This window comes from Solanum lycopersicum, chromosome 11, assembly GCF_036512215.1.
Source record: "Solanum lycopersicum chromosome 11, SLM_r2.1".
In the NCBI taxonomy this organism is placed as follows: domain Eukaryota; kingdom Viridiplantae; phylum Streptophyta; class Magnoliopsida; order Solanales; family Solanaceae; genus Solanum; species Solanum lycopersicum.
This window is the reverse complement of record NC_090810.1, coordinates 1659162-1680104: the sequence shown is the minus strand read 5'-3', so window position 1 is coordinate 1680104 and position 20943 is coordinate 1659162. Positions and strand designations below refer to the sequence as shown.

General features: G+C 33.4%; 4 protein-coding genes across 4 annotated transcripts; 2 read left to right on the top strand and 2 right to left on the bottom strand.

Annotated features, from left to right (window-relative positions):
* Positions 1-4: 4 nt before the first annotated feature.
* Positions 5-3072, bottom strand: LOC101257127 (large ribosomal subunit protein mL101 (rPPR4)). Its single transcript, XM_004249884.5, has 2 exons — positions 2705-3072; positions 5-1662 (listed from the first exon to the last, which is right to left on the bottom strand). The coding sequence occupies exons 1-2, from the start codon at positions 2936-2938 to the stop codon at positions 418-420; spliced, it is 1479 nt and encodes a 492-aa protein (XP_004249932.2). The 5' UTR covers positions 2939-3072; the 3' UTR covers positions 5-417.
* Positions 3073-3883: 811 nt separating this feature from the next.
* LOC101256827 (calcium-dependent protein kinase 1) lies at positions 3884-10161 on the bottom strand. The gene is made up of 7 exons (XM_004249883.5): positions 8677-10161; positions 7551-7694; positions 5823-5975; positions 5429-5544; positions 5168-5335; positions 4441-4665; positions 3884-4285 (listed from the first exon to the last, which is right to left on the bottom strand). The coding sequence occupies exons 1-7, from the start codon at positions 9479-9481 to the stop codon at positions 4160-4162; spliced, it is 1737 nt and encodes a 578-aa protein (XP_004249931.1). The 5' UTR covers positions 9482-10161; the 3' UTR covers positions 3884-4159.
* A 3458-nt stretch (positions 10162-13619) lies between these two features.
* On the top strand, positions 13620-15428 carry LOC101256540 (uncharacterized). Its single transcript, XM_004249882.5, has one exon. The coding sequence runs from the start codon at positions 13947-13949 to the stop codon at positions 15222-15224; it is 1278 nt and encodes a 425-aa protein (XP_004249930.2). The 5' UTR covers positions 13620-13946; the 3' UTR covers positions 15225-15428.
* Positions 15429-19413: 3985 nt separating this feature from the next.
* PYRB (aspartate carbamoyltransferase) lies at positions 19414-20915 on the top strand. Its single transcript, NM_001346779.1, is given in 1 exon segment — positions 19414-20915. A coding segment is annotated over 1 exon segment (1134 nt). The 5' UTR covers positions 19414-19592; the 3' UTR covers positions 20727-20915.
* The last annotated feature ends 28 nt before the right edge of the window (positions 20916-20943 follow it).

The window sequence follows — 20943 nt, the reverse complement described above, 5'->3', positions numbered from 1 at the left end:
GATATTAGCGAACAAATTGTAGTAATCTACGAAAAACTCAAACAGTACATTTCTTCCAAAAAGAAAAAGAGCTTTCAGTAGGAAACCAAAATCCATTAAACGTCAAATTCAACTCTCCAGAAACACCAGAATTGAGTTGTTTAGGGCATTCTGTCGAGCACCTCGGGCAGCAACAAAGCTCGTCTGTTTATTCACTATTTTTTATCTAGATGGAATCCTATATGTGTCCAGAGCGTGTTTACACTGATGCAGGAAATTTTGAACCATGCATGTGCTAATCAGATATGAACAATCCAAGAAACCATTCAAAAGAGTAGTAAACTAGAAAATCTCAATTGCAACAACATGCTGAAAACTCACATCTCTGCGATTCAGTTTCTGAAAGCTCAAGGCATGTCAATTACTTTATAAATGATCTCACTCCACAGAAACAGCATCCAGCAATCTTTTACCTTCATCAGTCAGCTCTATGTTTTCCATTTTTATACGCCGACGCATGATAGGACTTGTTTTTTCAGAAGCTATATAAGTTCGTAATAAAGATTCAAATATGTCAACCCCCAACTCATCCTTAGCCTTCTTCAAAATTTCCACAAAGTGTTCTGCACCAGCGACATCTTTATGTTGTTTAAAATGACTCATGAATTTTGTTACAATGGCAGATGATGGAAACCACTTGCTGCCATCACCCCTTCCAATTGAAACTGCTTTGTCCACACAATCAATTGCTGATTTGATATCCCCGCTTTGCAGATAATAGTCCATGAAGATCTCCCATGTCTTAGCATTGGGCTTAGCTCCACTCCTTCGTGCCCGTTCCTTGAGCTGTTCAGCTTTCTCCAGGGAACTTTGTTTAGTGTAAGCTCCTATAAGAACATTTGCTATACGTATGTCATAAGTTGGGCATCCAGACTCCCATTCCTTGAAACATTTCTCAGCACCTGGTAAGTCATTCAAATTTACTAAAACTTGGATCATGTTAAGATAGCTTATGTTTGCTGTTCTGGGAAAAGCAAGCCTCAAAGAACGCCATACACGATATACTTCAAGCAAAGTTCCAACACGACCATACAGTGTGATCAGAAACTGGTATGCAGTAATATTGCGGCATGCATTTTTCTTCTCCAATTCCTTGAGTGCCTTCACTGCTTTATCAGTTAAGCCAGCATCTGCATAGATCGATGCCAAATTACTATATGTAGTCCAATCTTCAGCAACACGGCCATCCCTCTTCATTTCATCAACAACCCTCTCAACCCCAGAAATATCATTCATAGAAGAAAGAGCCCTCATCCAGACGTTGTAGGTATAAGAATCTGGCATAACATCATTGGCCTTCATTTCTTGAATAATGGCTGGGATTTTTTCTGGGTGCCCAGTTTTTGTGTAAAGAGTCATCAAGCTGTTGTAAGGCATGGAGCTTAAACTTAAGTTAAGTTCTTTCACTTTCTCCATCAAAGCCTCAGCTTTTTCAGTCATTAATTCTTTGCAGTAGCAGTTCAAAAGGGCACAATAAGTAAGAAGATCTTTCGATGTCTCTGGAAGATTCAAAAAATAGCTCTCTGCTGCTTCAATCCCTTTACTCTTGGCAACAATATCTATATGTATAGCTTGATCACTTATGGTCCTGTTCATGCCCCTTTTTTCCATTGTTTCTGATAACTGCACATAGCAAATAGCAAATCAAAACATTTCATTTCGCTAAAAGAAAACCAAGGAATCATAAAAATTAATTGCTTACAAGTCACACCTTATTGTGCCAAGTACATAACAGTTCTACTTCAAACTCTACGTTGGCATACAGAGATCTAAGAGATAAAATGAACCCACTTTTGGGTTTCATAGATAGTGGTTTACAGGCACTGCATTAATGTAGCATCCTTTAAGCAGCTATTCACTTTTTTTTGTACAAAGCTTCCACCAAAAACTAACATAAGAATTAAGTAAAAATCCAGCAGTCCTTCCCTTGCTGATTCAAAATTTTCTTTAAATTAAATAAGGAAAATAAGCCGGTCAAAATCATAGCAAGGAGAAATCTTTTGTCATAAAAGGTATTCAACATGTCTGGAAGCATGCAGGAGAACGGCCAAAGATTAATCTAATCAAAAGGGAATATTGCTAAATGGCAAGAACCACCCTTTGAATTTCTAACATCAAGCTAAGCTAGAATATGCATGAGACCAACAGCATCAAGGTAAGCTTGAGGCGGATTTAGGATTCCTATTAAATCGGTGCACCATGAAGAGATGCAAAGAAGTATCAAGTCGGAATTGATTCTACTCGTTTAGGTAAATAACTTAGTTGTCAAACCAAGTGCACCATTCAGCCTTTTGGAGTATTGGTGCTAGCACAGATAACATTAAATCAATTCTAGAAAATATGTATATAAAACATCCAATTTGGCGGAGAGACCATGACAAGCAAATCAGTGGATATGATCTCCTTCCTTGAGAAGCAAATTCCAAATTTATTTTCAGGTCAAAGATCAATATACAACAAGGTTTAACAGACACAATCCCAAAATGACAAAATCCCAAGCTTACTCTGAGGCCAAATCATGCAAATCTACTTAAAACCAAGAACATTATACAGAAATGTTTGGTATTTTCAAGTCGAATCATCGAAAACATACAGAAATGCAAAGTTCTAACAGTTAAATCCATACAATTTCAAAAAAAAAAAAATAACTGAGAAAATGAGAGACCTTGAGTGCTGGAGCGTAAAGCTTGCGTTGGCGCAACACTTTGATGGATTTTCCAACTTCCCATTTGAAAGCACTTTTGTGTGATTTCAAAAATTGATTCAGATTTTTCCTAACATGATTCTCTTCGCTTCCTTCTTTGAACAGATTTTTGTAAAGTGCTTCTTCCAAATACTTTTTTTTAGACCTTTTCCCAATGTTCTTCGTTCTCGCGAGTTTCTGCATAAACGACGCCATTGTAATGGTTTCCTTCTTACACTGAGATTTGGGGGTTTTAGTTTCAGGTTAAAAAAAACCCTAGCCAAGCTGAGGAAGAAGACTGTGAAAATGGGTAATGGGCTTATGAAAGTGTAACCGGTTTAGACTTGGCCCATATAGAAGCCCAACATCATATTGTGTGGTTACTTTAGATACTAAGGGAAAATGACAAATATACCCCCGAACTATCGTAAATGGTATGCAGCTACCCTCCGTCATACTTTTGGGACATTGGTGCCCCTGCCGTCCATAAACTAAAGCATATGTGCCCTTCACTCTAACGGAAGACTAAATAGGAACGCGTCGCGTAATCTTATCCGTCGATAAATGTCGGATCAGTGGATAAGATTATGACACGTGTATGTATGTTAGTGTAAAGGATATATATACTATAGTTTTTGAACGACAGGGGCACCAACGTCCCAAAGGTATGATGGAGGGTATTTGCATACCATTTACGATAGTTTGGGTATATTTATACTTTTTCCCTAGATACAATGTTCGTTTTAATAGTTCTTTACATTCGACATAATACATAAACATATTTTTAAGCTCGGTGCCACGTGCCATCTCTAACCTCTAACTTAGATGTTGAAACTCATATAAAGTTGAATAACTAGACGCATGCGTCATTCGTGACAATTCATACTTTAATTGAAATCTATGTTTGTTATGCCACGTATGCATATACTTGTTCAGTTTCAAACAAGTTTAAGTATCTATTTTGTGGACATCTAGAATTGAAGAACATAGAATACAATGATAAATACATTTATCGTAGATTTATCATTTCAATTATTGATAAATGACACTACATAACGAGGGATTCGATACAATCTATCTAAATATTGTATTCATCAAAACAATACTCTACGATACAATATAAATACTATAACCTTATGAAATAATACCAGTAACATAAGATTTCAATTAACAGCATGATTAAAAACTGCAGTATAATGTTGTTACATCCCATGTTATACAATTACTTAATAGGATCACTGAAAACTTAAAGGGAAAAATTGTGCAAAATTTGGAATGAACTGAAAATTGAACTGGAAAATAGCAATCTGTTTAGCAAAACTAGTTTAAATACTATACACTCTTTAAAAACACAAATATTCAAATGAAGAAACTAATAGAGAAACAGTATCTCGCGTCGAAACGACCCTAAAGGAACAAAAGATACTCTTCAAAGACCTATAGTTTTAGTGCTTCTCTGAATCCAATGCTGAAACTTTGCTCTAGACCTTTCTTGCCACCACCAAGCACTGGATTTCCCTTTTGCATCATAGCAACAAACTCATTGTAATCAATACGTCCGTCCTGAGAAAGTATGAAAATTTTCCATGACTGAGACCATAATACAAGCAACACATGTTGGATATCTTCCATGTTCGGGTGAAATACGTCTTTAGTTCTTTGACAAATGTTAACTACTACAAGGATCAAGACGTCAAAGCTAAGAAAAAAGAACTTACATTGTCCTGGTCAGCTTCTCTGATCATTTCTTCCATTCGAACATCTCCAATGCCAAATTCTTCACAAGCATGTTGAAGCTCGTCTGCAGTGATGTAGCCACTTCCATCTTTATCAAAGTAAGAGAATGCAGCAAAAAGATGATCGTCTCGTTCAATTTTGTTAAGGTGTAATGTTGCAGCTATAAATTCACCATAATCAATTGTTCCACTGTTATCAACATCAGCCTGCAATTTCGGAGAATGTAAGGAGTTACTCGAGTGCACCGTCATCATTGATGTTGGTTGAATGAAAGATCTAACAATGGCATGAAGCTAAACCAATCTACGCTTTTGATCACAAGCTGATGATAGAGTTAAAAATACAAATAATTACTGCAATGAGAAGGATAAAATAAGTGATTCTTCTCTTAATTATTTCCCGTCTTCACCGAACAATGAATAGATCATACGTACTCCTACTGGAAGAGGGAGGTTAATAAGAAAGAAAAGAAATCTAGAGAATTATCCTATATATCAGTTGGATTAATACAACATTAACATAAAAGGAAAAAGAGAGATCATTTTACAGTAAGTTTAAGTATCTTCAAAATAAAAAATTTCAGTACTTTTAATAACGAACACTAGCGTGAAAGAGTGAAATAAGTGTCTACATTCATCCATCTCAGACATACTGCTCGAAAATCATAGATTTTTCAAAAAATGTTTCAAGGACTAATATGATACTTACTGCTTGCATAAGATCATAGATCTCAGACTCCTTCAGATTAGAGCCAAATCTTTTTAATCCATCTTTGAGCTCCTCAAAAGTTATTTGACCGCTATTGTCCGTGTCTATCATCCTGAACATTTCTTTAAGACCAGCAATTTCTTCTTCAGATAGGCTTTCAGCAATGACCTGTAGCACGTACAACGTAATATTTAGCAGACTAGTTTCAACATAAATAGATTTTTTTTGGTCAATCGTTATCTTGCAGATTGATAGACTCACTCTCAAAGCCATTTTCTTGAGCTTGTTCATTGCAGAAAATTGCTTCATTCTACTCAGAACTGCTGAATCCAGAGGCTTATCAGGCGCCACACCATCAACTTGAACCCAAGGATGGCCTACAAAAGTTATAATATCACCCTCAGTGACTATCAAAGTTTCTCATCTCAAAAGAAAAGTATGGTTTTGTTAACAGGACATGAAATAATCGGAACCAACAACAAACTCAGTGTAATCCCACAAGTGGTGTCTGGAGAGGTAGCGTGTACGCAGACCTTTCCCCTGCATTGAGAAGATGATAATCTTTCAAAGAACCAAATATTGTTGAAGTTCACCCCATTAGCTCAGTTGTTATTTACAAGTTAAAATCCAGAAATCAGAAGAAGACGCTACTTACATAAAACTTCATGTGCAGTTAAACGTTTCCTTGGATCTCGAATAAGCATTCTCCTCATCAAGTCTTTTGCATCTTCTGAAATACTTGGCCACGGGTCTGTCGTGAAGTCAAGATCACCGTGCAGGACTTGTTCAAATATTCCTTGTTCATTTTCTGTATGATAGAAAAAATTAGTTCTGGAAAACAATAAAAAAAGACGATATGTGGTTAGAAGGGCGGTATTTGATTCCAGAAAGCCTTTCCATGTTCCTGTCCATGAACATAATTATGACTCGATTTTCCCTTATGTTCAGTAGTTGACCGACTTTCTTTGAATATAGAGAGAACAGGCAAACATGTAAGGAATCTGCCGGAATAATCCATAGTAATATACCAAGTTTGACCAACTATTTATACAGTACAACACGGTATTTTCTCCTTACAAACATAAATCAAGTAAAATGAAAAGGCCTTTTTCATGTTTTCTTGTTTAAACCAACCATTACATCAGCCATCTTTCTATTATCATCCACTTCTCTACCAATGGATTAACCAAAAGACCATTTCAACCTCCATCGGCCATCACACCATTCATCTTAGCCCTGTAAAATTTTCCAATGCCCCTTTCCATACATGCACTATTATTTCAACAAACTGAAAATCTCTGAATCATTTCTTTATATGTTCTCGCACCTTAAAAAATCTTGACATTAACTAAGTAACTTTAAGTACCAGAACACAATCAGAACCTACGTTGCACGAACTCAGGTGCTGATCTAGAGGCCAATTCATCATCACATAATTTTAGCATTTGGAGAGTATGGATGCAGGTAGTGAGACCCTCCACTAAATGTATAGTATGTCATGTATAAGTATGGATTTCGAGTAATTAGAGTTATTGAATAAAATTTCATAACATTTAATTCTTTATAAACGCCAAAATTTTGTTCATAAGATATTTCGTGTAATAGCAAAGTGTATATATATCAAACCAAATACCCAATTAATCAATATTTCTTGTTCATAGATGTAGTCAAAGCAACCCAAGACCAAATTAAGCATGGATACCAAACCCACATCCAAATCTTGTCGGATAAATCCGGGTGTGACAGGGATTTTGAAGCGTCCGAACAACACAGATTCGAATCCGATTCCAAAACAATTCAGAAGGAGATCTTAAGTGAAGTAATAACATTGCCTATTTAAGAATCTAATGAATTAATTACTGAAGATAGAATATTCTAATTGGATTTACATTGATTTCGTCATCCTTGAGAAGAAAAAAACCACTGACCTCCTATAAGAAAAAAAGGATAACTTTTGAAATTTCTGGTCTAAAATAAATATGGGACATTTGTGTGGCTATAGGTCATTTCAGTAAGGGTAAAAGAGAACTTTTTTTGAAGTTAAATTCTTTCTTATTATAGAAAGGTGACATTTTTTAGAGACATAATTAAAAGAAAGTGTGCCAAAAAATTTGGGACAGAGGGAGTAATAGTGAAAGAAATGTCTGATAGAGGTGCTGCAATGTCTATGTACCAAAATAAGTCAATCTCGGCAAATATGAACTACAAGACATCAATTCTTCCTATAACAAATGCACATTTTAGGTTTCTCAAAATGTAAGTAGAACTTAGAAGTGGAAAAGTAGATAACTTTTAGTGAACTAAATGTAGAAGAGCCAAATACGGGATCGAAAGCCTAAAAGTAGCCAATAAATGCCAATTTTGATGACTTGGGAATGCTTACCAGCCCAGAAAGGAGGTACTCCACTTAATAAGATGTAGATAATTACACCAGCACTCCAGACATCAGCTTCAGGACCATAACGTTTTCGGAGAACTTCTGGTGCAACATAATACGGACTGCCAACAACATCAGTAAATTTGTCGCCTGAAAAGAGAAAAATATCAATTAAAAAGCAGTTTGGAAAAGAATAAATAAGGACAACATAGAATAAAGAAGAAAGAAAATGTTAAAATAGATCAAATAGTTGTCCAGTAAGTTTTATGAAGAAGTCAAAGATAAAACACAATCCGAATCACAGTGACTAAAAAGATAATGCATATAACTCAAGTTCATAGACTGCTTGTATAATTACGTGTAGAACCTGATTAAAATCCCAATATCATTATGAGTCAGCATTAGTGACACAACATGTTGAAGGCACCCAAACCGAAACACTTGATAACTTCAAATTGTTCATAGTGCAGAAAAATCATCGTATACAAAGAGGCACTTTAACAGAAAAAGACGATGTCAATCTATTCTATCAATGCGTCCTATGAAGGAAAAGGGTTGGATATCCAAAAGGGGGGTCTCAGGTACCCTGCATGTTTTCTTGGTTGAGCTGGTCGCATGAGGCTTGCCTATTGTTGTTTACTTCTCTTGGGCGGTTTGTGCGCTATTACACTGGAGTTGGGTTTACCTTGTATATGCACCTGAAAGGTAGTAGCTGCGGGTTCCCTTGTCAACAAAAAGAATAAAGGGAAAGGATTGGAGTAGAGGATGGTGGGCCATTGGAGAATTCTTTCTCTAAAACCATTGTTATTGGATATGCTTTTTGTACTTCACTAAAAGAAACAACGGTAGCAACTACAACTTCTTATACTACTTGTACGCCTCATTCTCAAGCAAGTTGGAGTTGATTACATGAATCCTCACTCCTCATGTTACTCTATTTAAACTCATCTTTCGCTATTTCACCGAAAGAAACAGAATTTATATCTTGTTTTTAGCAACAATATCACGAGGAACTCATTTAATTTTCATGCTTACTCTTTCTACTAGATTCCAAGCTAATTGTGTACCCATTAATTGACAAAGTGTCTCAAAGCAGTTTAAAAGAAGGGAAGTACATATCATACAAAACTACCTGGTTTGAAGAATATTGATAACCCAAAGTCAATTGTTTTGAGAAGTGACTCCTCCTTCTGATCAACAAAAAGAAAATTCTCAGGCTTAAGATCACGATGCATGACACCAAGAGAATGACAAGCTTCTACAACTCCAACAATAGTCCGGGTGAGCTCAGCTGCTTTTCTTTCTGTATAGTGTCCTCGTTGAATAATCCTATCGAAAAGCTCACCCCCGGCACAATACTCCATAACAAGGTGAACAGCTACAGCATCCTCATAAGCCCCTTTTATCGATATAACATGAGGATGTCCTGCCAAGTGATGCATTATCTGAACTTCCCTTCTAACATCTTCCACATCATCATCAGTTAACAACTTCCTCTTAGCAATCGATTTGCAAGCATATCGTTTCCCTGTTGCTTTTTCAGTACAAAGAAATGTAGTTCCAAATTGCCCTTGTCCTAATTTCTTTCCTATACTAAAAAACTCCTTTAAATTCCCAGTTTTCTTCTGTAACACAGAATCAGTCCTAAGTCCAGCACTAGACACCCTCTTCATTTCAGCCGGCTTTTTGGGCTTCTTCGGTTTTTCCTCCTCTTTCTCTTCTAACTTAGGCATTGTCATTGGTTCTGGTGGCTTATCTTGAACTGGCAAAGGTGATTCAGTTTCTTTAGCAGAAGTTGGTGTTTCAACCCTACCACTTTCACCATTAGTGACAGTGGAAGCAGTATCATCCGGTGACCGGGATCGCCACATTGCTGCTGAAACTGATTGAAAGATTCCATTTTTAGATATACTTGGTCCTACACAAGTGTTCCCCATTTTGTTTCCTCTATTAAACCCCCTAAATCCTTCCTTCCAACATCAAAAACTTTCTTTTACACAAATAAAAATAAGATCTTGATACTTAAATCAAACAATCAACTACTAAAAACAAGTCAACAAGCATTCAAATCCAACCCCACCAAATCAAGATTCAACAAAAACAATATCACAAGTATATAGGCTATGCTAACACAACAGAATCAGAAACAAACATAAACATAGCAAGTAATTATAAATTACTAACAAACAATGAAAAAGCTAATAAACCCAAGAAGGGAAACTACTGCTAAGACATGGGAAGGTCAAAGAAGAACAAAAAAGGGAAAAAAAGTTGAGATCTTGATTAGAAAAACAAAGTGACAACTACCAAAACTTCAACAAAGTGAGAAATGGTCTCTAAAATTTGATAGATTACTATATTTTACATGCATTTTGGCCGTAAATTTTGGTGAGAAATTGCTATATATATGTGTGAGAATGCACATGTTAACTAAAAAATCCAGACAATATAGCCAAGAAAAACGCATCTTGGTCGGATTAGTCCAAATAAGCCTAAGGTTTTTACTATTGACTCGTTTGGTGGGAGAGAAAAAAATAAATAGTCATGAGAAGAAAAAAAGAAATTGGATTAAATTTTGATGTTTTGTTTGGTTCTTACACTTGGAATACGTTATTCTATCATTTATATTATAGTGATGGATAAGTTGTCTTATATTCCTGTTGAATAACTTGTTTCCAATCGAACGACCCTAAAAGGTATAAGAGTTATTTTTGTTATTGAATTATTCACCGTCTTAAAACTACTTTTTAATTTAATAAATTGAACTTCAATGCATTTTTTATCTTGTGACATAAATGAAATACATCTCTCAATTCTCGACAATTTTAGATGTATTTTCAACACTTTTTCAACTTTTTATTAAGAGTCTTATGTTTCTACTAGAGTTTGAGATAATTTGCTAGGTCATGTGGTAAATCGATCGAATATATATTTAAAATTTAGTTAGTCAAGTATATATATTTTTTAGGTTGGCAATAATTTCAATAGTTCGAAAATAAAATTAATTATTTATATCAAATTTAGAATTGTTTTCAATATTTCTCTCAAGAATAAAATATATTATTTTTATCATTTTAATTTATTTTAAATTAGACCGTAAGTTGTTTACACTATTAACTTCCGCATAATGCATTTTGATTATTTTGATCTCAACATATATATATATATATATATATATATAAACTTTGGAAGGTAAGTTATTCGATATTTTTTATTTAATGTAATAAATGGAAATGAATCGTACGTTTAGAAGAAGAAAAAAGACTTATTAAGTGAAGGTTTATATAGAATCATTAAATACTCGACCAACAACTTCCCCAAATATAATCGATGATTTTTTCTTTCTAATTTTTTTTTCTATTTTGAGTATTGATTAAATATAAAGATTTATATTAGATTACACTTCTTTAATAAAAAGATGTTTTTAACAGAATTTAAATTTAAAACTTATACCTAAAAATAATGATATCAAAATATAATTATTCTATCACGATTGATATTAATATTTGATGAGATAAATGACATAACTTCTATTATTTGGTGACTTCTTGTTGATTTAGGTGAAAATAACATGCAACATTTATTGGGAAGAGAAAGTGGAAATGGTAATCTATTAAGCAAAAGGTAAATTGATTTTTTATTAAAGTTAAAATAATAAAAATATTTAAAAAAATAAAATAATATAATGCGAGATATATTAAATTATTATTTTGATTAGATTCTAATTAAATTTTTTTGCTAAAATGACTTTTTCGAAGAGAAAATATTTCTACTGAATCAAACTTGTAATAATTAAAAGACGTATTAGTGTATTTTGTTAGGTTTGATTCAATTTAATGAGATTCTTTGTATTGATTCAATATTTTGTAATCAGAGAACCAAGTGTTTGATTAATTTATCAAATATCATGATTTACTACAAAAAGAAAAATTTAAAATTATGCCTAATTAAACTTTGATCATTTTTTTTTGATAGATGAACTAATTTCCTCTTTTACAATTTATTAGACAGAAATAGGGACAAAATACTACAAATTGCAAATATGGAATACTGGAAGAAAGTGGATATAATACATGAATATGTTATTTAATTTTATTTTAATTAATATTTATATTTTTTAAATTTAGATATACACAAGTATATACTTAAATTTATATAAAATTAAACAAAACACATGTCATACGTGACATAATATACATATGATGCCACATAGAACACAAAATTGAGATGTAAGACATCACGCAGGACGAATATGTTTATTTATATAATTTTGTACAAATTTAAGTGTTTATTTTGTACACACTCAAAATTGAAATATCATATATTATTTACTTGTACTTGTTTTATATTAAAAATAGATGTATATTTCTACTAATTTAAGTTAAAAAATTTAAAATTATTTATCAACAATTCTAATTTTACTGTTAATTATGACATTCTTTTTATAATATCGACTCTATAATAAATAATTATTAAATTTTTTTATTTAAAAGATGTATTAAAATTAAAAAACAGAAAATTTCACATATAGATACTCAAAAATAGCCTATTTATTCTCCATAGTTATAGTTTGATAATTACAATTCGTAACTACATGTTATTGAGATGAGAGAGACGAGCGAGAATGGGAGAGAGAGGATAGAGGCGAGTGAGACTGGGAGAGAGAGAGGAGAGAGGCGAGCGAGAGAGGAAAAGAGTGGGAGAGAGGTGAATTGTATATTTATATTGGTTAAGATAATTGTAATTTATACATATGTATTTGTATATATGACAAGCGAGATTGGGAGATGGAGGAGAGAGCCGAGCGAGATTGGAAGAGGAAGGAGAGAGGCGAGCGAGTTTGGGAGAGGGAGGAGAGAGGCAAGCGAGAGAATGGGAGAAAGGTGAATTGTAAATGTATATTGGTTAGATAATTATATATTATACATATGCATATGTATATATGACAAGCGAGATCGGGAGAGGGAGGAGAGAGGCGGAACCGGGAAACCAATGTCGCCAACAACACTAGCACTCTGATCTTTGAATTTCTGGAGAGGGAGGAGAAAGACAAGCGAGAAAGGACGGAGAGTGAGAGAGGGGTGAATTGTATATGTATATTGGTTGGATAATTGTATATTATACATATGTATTTGTATATTATGACGAATTATTCACATACAAATGTGGCTAATTATACAATCTCAAACTCAACCCATATAATTAGTGTATAATATTATTTTTGAGTGATATTTATAATAAATTATAATTATAATAAATAATTAATAATATAAATTTATTTAATCGCCTAATTTTTCAAAATTAGAAGAATTTTATGAATTACAAACACATCAAATAAAATTGATTGTACTCCTCGATCTTGTCAATTTGTATATTATTGTACTCAACTCTCTCACTTCTATCCTTATCTTTATTTATCTTTATCTTTAACAATAATAATCGAAAATAGTTTAAGATATTTAAACATAAAATCATAAAAAAGTTTTGAAAAATCAAGTGAACATAGTACTTTAGAAATAAAACTGTGTTGAAATATGAATATAAATTGAAATTATTTTGTATTATTTTGGTATGAAAATAACTTTGAATTTTTTAAAATTTTAATAAATTTTAGTTTTTCAATTCTAATGATAAACAATTTTATCTTTAAACAATTTTTAAAAATAAAATTACACATTAAAAAAGAGCTACTTTTGTTAGAAAAGCTGCTTATAATATTATTCAGAATGGCCAAATGAATCTGATGAATACGTCGAAACTAATAAATATATCGTTTTGAATTTATATATAAAAATAATTTGTTTAACAAAAATAAATAAATATATATTTTGGATAATATAATAACATCTTACAAGAATATGTTATATGACAATACATAAAGGATATGATACAATTTGAAAAATGTAATATATAAAACGAAAAATTTATAATCTTTAATATTAATATTATTTTTGAATATTTAACTTTTTTATTTAAAATATCAAATTAATATAATTTAAATTTTTAAAAAACGTAACATGACAAATAAAATAAAAAGAATACCTTATTGAAACCAAGTTAAATTCGAAGACGCGCTAAATAATTTCACGTTAACATTCTCTAATAACAAGACAAATAAAAATGTACAAAGGGAGTACCTTATTGAAATTCAGTTAAATTCAAATTGTGTCATAAAATTGTACATTAAAACCCAATTGAATTCAAAATCGTACTAGATAATTTCACGTTAAGAGTAAAACGCTCCCTAATAAAGACCACCGAACCCGAACCCGAACCCAAAAGGTGACAACAAACAAGTGATCAACTCCTACTCTTATACGTCTCATCATAATCCTATCTTCTTCTTCTTCCTCCATAATTGCATCCGCCATTGTTTCTCAACCAAGCAAAAAAAAATAAAAAATGCCATCATCACTGAGTTCTCTTTCTCCTACTAATCTCCATTCCCTTTTAGAATCATGCCGTCCTTTTTTACGCGGAGAATTCGAATCAATCGACAAAGATCTCCCTAGCCTTATCGCCGTTTTACGTTCCGTCGGCGCCGGCGAATGTTGGCATAAACACGGCAGTTTTCTCGATCACTTAATCGATATTTACAAAATTCTCAAAATCTGGAAAGCCCCAAATTCCGTTTGTCTTTGTGGTCTTTTCCATTCAGCTTATTCAAATTCATATGTGAATCTAGCTATATTCGATCCGTCCACCGGACGGGAAACTGTACGTCGTCACGTCGGTGAAGCGGCTGAGAGATTGATTCATCTGTTCTGTATTGTGCCTCGTCAGTCGTTAATTCACGACGATTTGTTGTTTCGGTATGCTGATTCAGAGCTTGTTGAGCATCTCGAGCTTTCAATGGCGTCGTTGAGTAATGCGAAGGAGAAGGGTTTGTTTAATGAAAACGAAGCGTGGAGGAAGAAACTGGGGTCGATTTTGCCTGTTGATGGTGTAATTGTGAAGCATATTAAGACGGGTGAAGATGTTTTGGTTTCGAGGAGATTAGTAGCTGTGTTTCTACTAATGACAATGGCGGATTTCAGTGATCAGTTGTTTAATTTTCAGGATTTGTTGTTTGAGAATTCTAACGGGAGATTGGAATTCACTGGAAACAATTCGCAAACAACTCTATGGCCCGGTGATGGAAAGCCCGGGCTATGGATGAATTCAGCGTCAAGAATGGGTGCAATTTATACTCTCATATTAAGAGAAGAAGAGATAATTATTGAACAAAGAAGGCGTAATGGCGAAAGGGTTGTTGTATCCGGGAGGGACGAAGAGATTGAGCTTGTTATTCCACCGGTTTTCGACAATTGCACAAGAGTTTTGGATGCAGAAGAGCAAAAAATGGCAAGAGAATTGTATTGGGAAGGTGTTTGTCAAGGGTCTAAGAGAGGTTTAGATTGGGCTAAAGAGAAGTTAGTGATGAGTATTGACAAGAACCCTTTTGTAGGTGAGCCTCATGTGGTGTTGGGGCAAATTTATTTGAGCAAAGGGGAGTTTGAAGAGGCTGAAAAAGAGGCTGAGAAGGGGCTAAGATTGATCTTGGAATGGGGGAGTCCATGGGACAAAAGAATGTCTTGGGAAGGTTGGGTTGCTTGGACAAGGGTTTTGTTGATGAAGGCAAAAGAGAAAACTTGGCCACAAAATTCTTGGGGCATTCTTAATTTGGGTCTAGTTAGGTAAAAAAATCAATGTCTTATGATTTAGTTTAAGTTGGTTTGAACTCGTACTCGTGTCGGATTCTCTAAATAAAGGATTCGAATAGGTACTTATCCATATCTTATCTTTTATTTATTTTTCGTTTAAATTAAATGTCTAGAATTTGGTTTAAGTTGGATGTTTAGTATTCGTAATGAAATATAATAGGATTGTGTATTGATTTGTTCAGTTTGATTTTGGATTTTATCTGTTTAATTTTGAGGTTTATTGATTTGTAGATATGTTAATCTGTTGTAGAATCATTATTATATTAATTATTTATTGTTATGATTTCGGTTATCATGATTTTACACAAAACAAATCATTGAAACAAAGTGACAAATCTAATGAAACATGCATATAAGTTGATGTATTATATACTCTCCCTGTCCTTATTTACTTGTCCATATTTTCTTTTATATCTGTCGTTATTTACTTGTTCATTTTAACAAATCAAGAAAGGACAATTATTTTTTTCCTAATATGTCCTTATTTAATTCTAGAATTTTTTTAGTACTACCAAGTTGTAATGCATGTTTTTTTTGAACCAAAAAATACATGTATTGTACTTGATGAGTTGTACTATAAGGGTGAAACTGTAACTAACCTATGATAATCATTGGTGCCTTAATATGTGTATCATTTCTAAAGTGGACAACTAAATAGGGACAGAGGGAGTATCTTGCTCAAAATAAATAATATCATCTCATAGAATAGCCAAAAGATGGTTGCGTGAATGGTAAAAACTCTCTCATTTTCAACGTTAAGATCGTGAGTTCTGATATTCCATAATAAATAGTGTAATCTCCATGATCATTATTTTGTGAAGTTACGTATATGTCATCCATGTAATAAATTAGAATCACGCAGTTTTTTTTGAAGTGATTTATGAGTTGAAATTATAAGTTCGAAATTTCTCAACTTTTGACTTTTCTTCTTTCTATATTGAAAATATCTCTAAATTAGATGTGAATTATTAATTTTAGCTCAAATTATTGACAACTTGGTATTTGACTAACTAAACTTAAATGCATAGATTTTGCAAGTTGCAACATAAGTGAGATATCGTCTAGTTTAGGGGTGTGCTCAAAACTTCTCTCGATTTTTTATTAAGAGTTAAATGCCCCTACAATAGTTTGAGACCACTTGTTATATATGTGATAGATTGACGGTGTATCTAAGTTTAGTTAGGTAAGTACGTGAGTGTTTTTGAGATTTTCAATACTTCAGGAATAAAATTGACAATTTACACCAAGTTCAGGGGTGTTTTCAATACTTTATTCTACTCCCTCCATTTGAAAAAAAAAAAGGAAAATTACGCAACAAATCAAACTTATACTATTTAATTACTCATCATAGCTATAGTTGCTATAATTACCCACTCGTGACTAACATTATACATTAATTACGTGGGCTGAATTCAAATTTGTATAATTAGTTATGTTTGTATTTGTATAATGCGTCAGGATATACAAATACATATATATAATATACAATTATTTAACCTATATACATATACAATTCACCTCTCTCCCACTCTCTGCCATCTCTCGCTCGCCTCTCTTCTCTCTCTCTCTCTCTCTCTCTCAATCTCGCTCGCCTCTCTCCTCCCTCTCCCAATCTCGCTTGCCCTATATATAAATATATATGTATAACATACAATTATATACATATACAATTCACCTCTGTCCAACTCTCTGCCCTCTCTCGCTCACCTCTCTCCTTCCTCTTTCGCCTCTCTCCTCCGTCTCCCAGTCCCGCTCGTTCTCTCGCCTCTCTCCACCCTCTCCCAGTCCCGCTCGCCTCTCTCCTTCCTTTCTCAATATCACTTGCCATATATACAAATACATATGTACAATATACAATTCACCTTTTCCCCACTTTTTTCGTTCTCTCTCTCCTAGTCTCGTTCACCTTCTCCTCCATATAACATGTAGCTACAAATTATAATTATCAAACTATAGCTATAAAGAGTAAGTTATTATTTTTTAGTTGCTATATGTGAAAGTTTCCCAAAAAAGAATGATCATATTTCCTTTTTAGTTTGTTTAAAAAAGAATGATCCTTTTTTTTTTGTAACACTTTAACTTTAACTTTTGAGGTGACATGTTTAAGAGCACAAGATTAAAGTACATTTTGGTACATTAGACATAACTTTAATTTAGAACCACAAGATAAAAAAATCTTATTTCTTTTCTTAAACTTCGTTCCAAGACAAACTAGGTCATTCTTTTTTAATGAGAGGAAGTATAATTTATAGTAATACTTTTTATTAGGCTTGTCAATGAGACAGTTTGATTGGTTATTTTTTAAAAATTATCTCATTCCAATTTTCGGGTATTTTATAATATGTAACCAAAATTACATTTTTGAAAATCATCCCAATCATATCAATTTCTCTTCGGTATCGGTATGGTTCGATCAATTTTTGAATTTTTACTTTAAATATCACCGCAAAATTAACTATTAATAATTTCTTTCGTCGATATGTTCTTGAAGTAAAATTTCAATTCTTCACCACCATGTCAAAAATTTTGAAGTCTTGTTACCGTATTTTTTTAATCTTAAACATTTATAGAATTACTTGCATATGCTTTGTCGTATTGTTTGACGAAGTACCTAGCCACCTAGGTTATATCTTTATTTAAAAAAAGTTATAAAATATATTAATATATTAAATTGAAGATATTGTTAACATATAAAATATATTTACATACATTTAAGAGTATTCGATTCGGTTAAGAAAATTTTAATTTTTTCATAAATAGAAAAGATCATTCCAATTATTCCGACGATTATTTACTTCAATAAAAATACGATTTAATTGAAAAAATGACGTGAATCAATTCAATACAATCAGGTTCGATCGAATCTTCATATTACTTTCATACTCCTACTTTTTACATAATTTTCATCTAATATATGTTACTCTTTTTTTTCCTCAATATACAGCGTGGCAAAAATAAATTTTATATTAAGATTTTTATTTTTTATTGATTAAACCTAGAGCCGTCAATATGAGATAGGCCCGTTGGATCGGCCCTAACCCGAGATTTAATAGAGCTGGGCTAAGATTTTTGGAGACCATTTAAGAAAATGGCTTTTTAGCCTGACTTGAATAAGTTTGTTGATTTGAGGGGCTTGAGAAATATCGGTAGGGTCGGCCCGTGGGCCAATAAAATTTTATTAAAAAATATAATAAAATTAAAGAGAGTCTAAACTCAAAACAATTAGGTTAATATTTTTATTTAGATATTTATACTTCAAAAAAACTTAATAAAATTTTTTAATGGGAAACTTTCACATATAACCACTTAAAAATAATTAATTTACTCCCATAGCTATAATTTGATAATTACAATTTGTAGCTACATGTTATTTAGAGGAGAGAAGCGAGCGAGACTGGAGAGAGAGGGAAAAAAGTGGGAGAAAGGTTAATTGTATATGTATATTGATTAGATAATTGTATATTGTACATATGCGTTGTATATATGGCAAGAGAGATTGCGAGAGGGAGGAGAGAGGCGAGCGAGACTAGGAGAGAGAGGAGAGAGACGAGCGAGATGGTGAGCGAGACTAGGAGAGAGAGGAGAGAGACGAGCGAGATGGCGAGCGAGAGAGAGTAGAGAGTGGGAGAGAGGTGAATTATATATGTATATAGACTAAAAGATTGTATATTATACATATTTATTTGTATATCCTGAAGAATCACACATATACAAACATGACTAATTATACAATTTCGAAGTCAGTCCACGTAATTAATGTATAATGTCAGTCGCGAGTGGTAATTATAGCAAACTATAACTGTGATGAATAATTAAATAGTATAAGTTTGTTTATCCACATAATTTTTCCTTTTTTAAAATGGTAACTTAACTTAACAAATATTTTATAAAGATAATTTTATTTGTGAATTTGATTAAAAAGTAGTAACATTAACATCATGTGATATTGTTTTATCGATATTTATGATAATATTTTTTAAATTATAATTATTATATATTTTAAAAAGTGGGCGGACTCGGCAAGCCTGTAGCTCATATACTTGTGAGTTGAGCCCATTATTTTTCAATTCACACAAAAAATAAGCTAGTCCAACCTAACTCGTAAAATATTAAAGCCTATATAAATTAGCCTTAATGAATGAGTTAGCCTATTACGATAGTTCTAATAAAACCAAAGCTACCCTTTACCAAAAACCCTAAAACCCCTTGTTTACCTCTTCACAGCCAGTGGTGCCTCCTCTCCTCGAGCAGCTCCAATCTCCGGCACCAAACGTTCATCGGAGAACTCTTGACGATCTCCTCCGCACTGCCGCCGTTCTTCCTCTCTCCGGTGAGTGATTTCAATATGACTATTTCTGCAACACTTTCTTCCCATGGAAAAATACTCATGTCACCACTTAGAAAGAGTGAATGGGCAAATCAACCTGTGCTCTGTAAATCTGTTGAATTGTTCAAAAATGGACGAAATGAATACCGTATGTCAACAAATAGCAACAAATTCCAATGCCGTGCATTGGAGATCGAAAATAAATCTTCAACTAAGTTTCACCTTGATGATGTAATTGAATCCCAACAATTTGATAGAGAAACTCTTAGTGCGATATTTGAAGTAGCACAGGAGATGGAGAAAATCGAGAAGAACTCGATTGGTGGAAGAAGTGAGATTCTTAAGGGTTATCTTATGGCTACTCTGTTTTATGAACCTTCAACTAGAACTAGGCTTTCATTTGAATCTTCTATGAAGCGTTTAGGAGGAGAAGTACTAACAACTGAAAATGCTCGTGAATTTTCGTCTGCGGCGAAAGGTGAAACACTAGAAGATACAATTAGAACTGTTGAAGGTTACTCTGATATCATTGTTATGAGGCATTTCGAAAGTGGTGCTGCTCGACGAGCTGCATTGACTGCATCTATTCCGATTATAAATGCAGGAGATGGTCCGGGACAACACCCGACTCAGGCTCTTCTAGATGTGTATACGATTGAACGAGAAATAGGGAAACTCGATGGTATAAACATTGCTCTTGTTGGTGATTTAGCATACGGGAGGACAGTTCGTTCACTTGCTCATTTGCTTGCGCTGTATAAAGATGTGAAGATTTACTTTGTATCCCCTGATGTTGTTAAAATGAAGGATGACATAAAGGATTACTTGACATCAATGGGGGTTCGATGGGAGGAAAGTGCTGATTTGATCGAGGTGGCTTCTAAATGTGACGTGGTGTATCAAACTCGGATTCAACGAGAGAGATTTGGAGAGAGGGTTGATTTGTATGAAGAAGCTCGAGGTAAGTATATCGTTGATATGAGTGTCGTAAATGCTATGCAGAAACATGCTGTAGTGATGCATCCTTTGCCAAGACTTGATGAGATAACGGTTGATGTCGATGGTGATCCGAGGGCTGCTTATTTCAGACAAGCTAAGAATGGTCTCTACATTCGGATGGCGCTTTTGAAGCTTCTACTCCTTGGTTGGTGAAAGACGCGAACTTTTTATGTGGCGAAATCGTGCTGCTTGTTGTCTGGATTCTGCTGTTGTTGAATTCTAGATTTAGTTAAACTTGTTTTAGCATAAAAGAAAATTGAATCTCTTTCTTTGTTCACAAAATAGTACATTCTATATATGCAATTTGAAAACTTTGAAAAAGAGTTGGAGTACTTTGACTAATCCAGATTCGTGTCGTGTACGACCCCAT

What these genes read in the sequence shown, in the direction of transcription:
- LOC101257127 (XM_004249884.5), bottom strand. Translation starts at nt 2,938, where the DNA reads ATGGCGTCGTTTATGCAGAAACTCGCGAGAACGAAGAACATTGGGAAA. An exon ending in TTTACGCTCCAGCACTCAAG is followed by an intron (nt 1,663 to 2,704) that starts GTCTCTCATTTT and finishes TGCTATGTGCAG; the next exon opens with TTATCAGAAACAATGGAAAA.
- LOC101256540 (XM_004249882.5), top strand. Translation starts at nt 13,947, where the DNA reads ATGCCATCATCACTGAGTTCTCTTTCTCCTACTAATCTCCATTCCCTT.
- LOC101256827 (XM_004249883.5), bottom strand. Translation starts at nt 9,481, where the DNA reads ATGGGGAACACTTGTGTAGGACCAAGTATATCTAAAAATGGAATCTTT. An exon ending in AGTACCTCCTTTCTGGGCTG is followed by an intron (nt 5,976 to 7,550) that starts GTAAGCATTCCC and finishes TCTATCATACAG; the next exon opens with AAAATGAACAAGGAATATTT. An exon ending in TCTATGATCTTATGCAAGCA is followed by an intron (nt 4,666 to 5,167) that starts GTAAGTATCATA and finishes CCGAAATTGCAG; the next exon opens with GCTGATGTTGATAACAGTGG.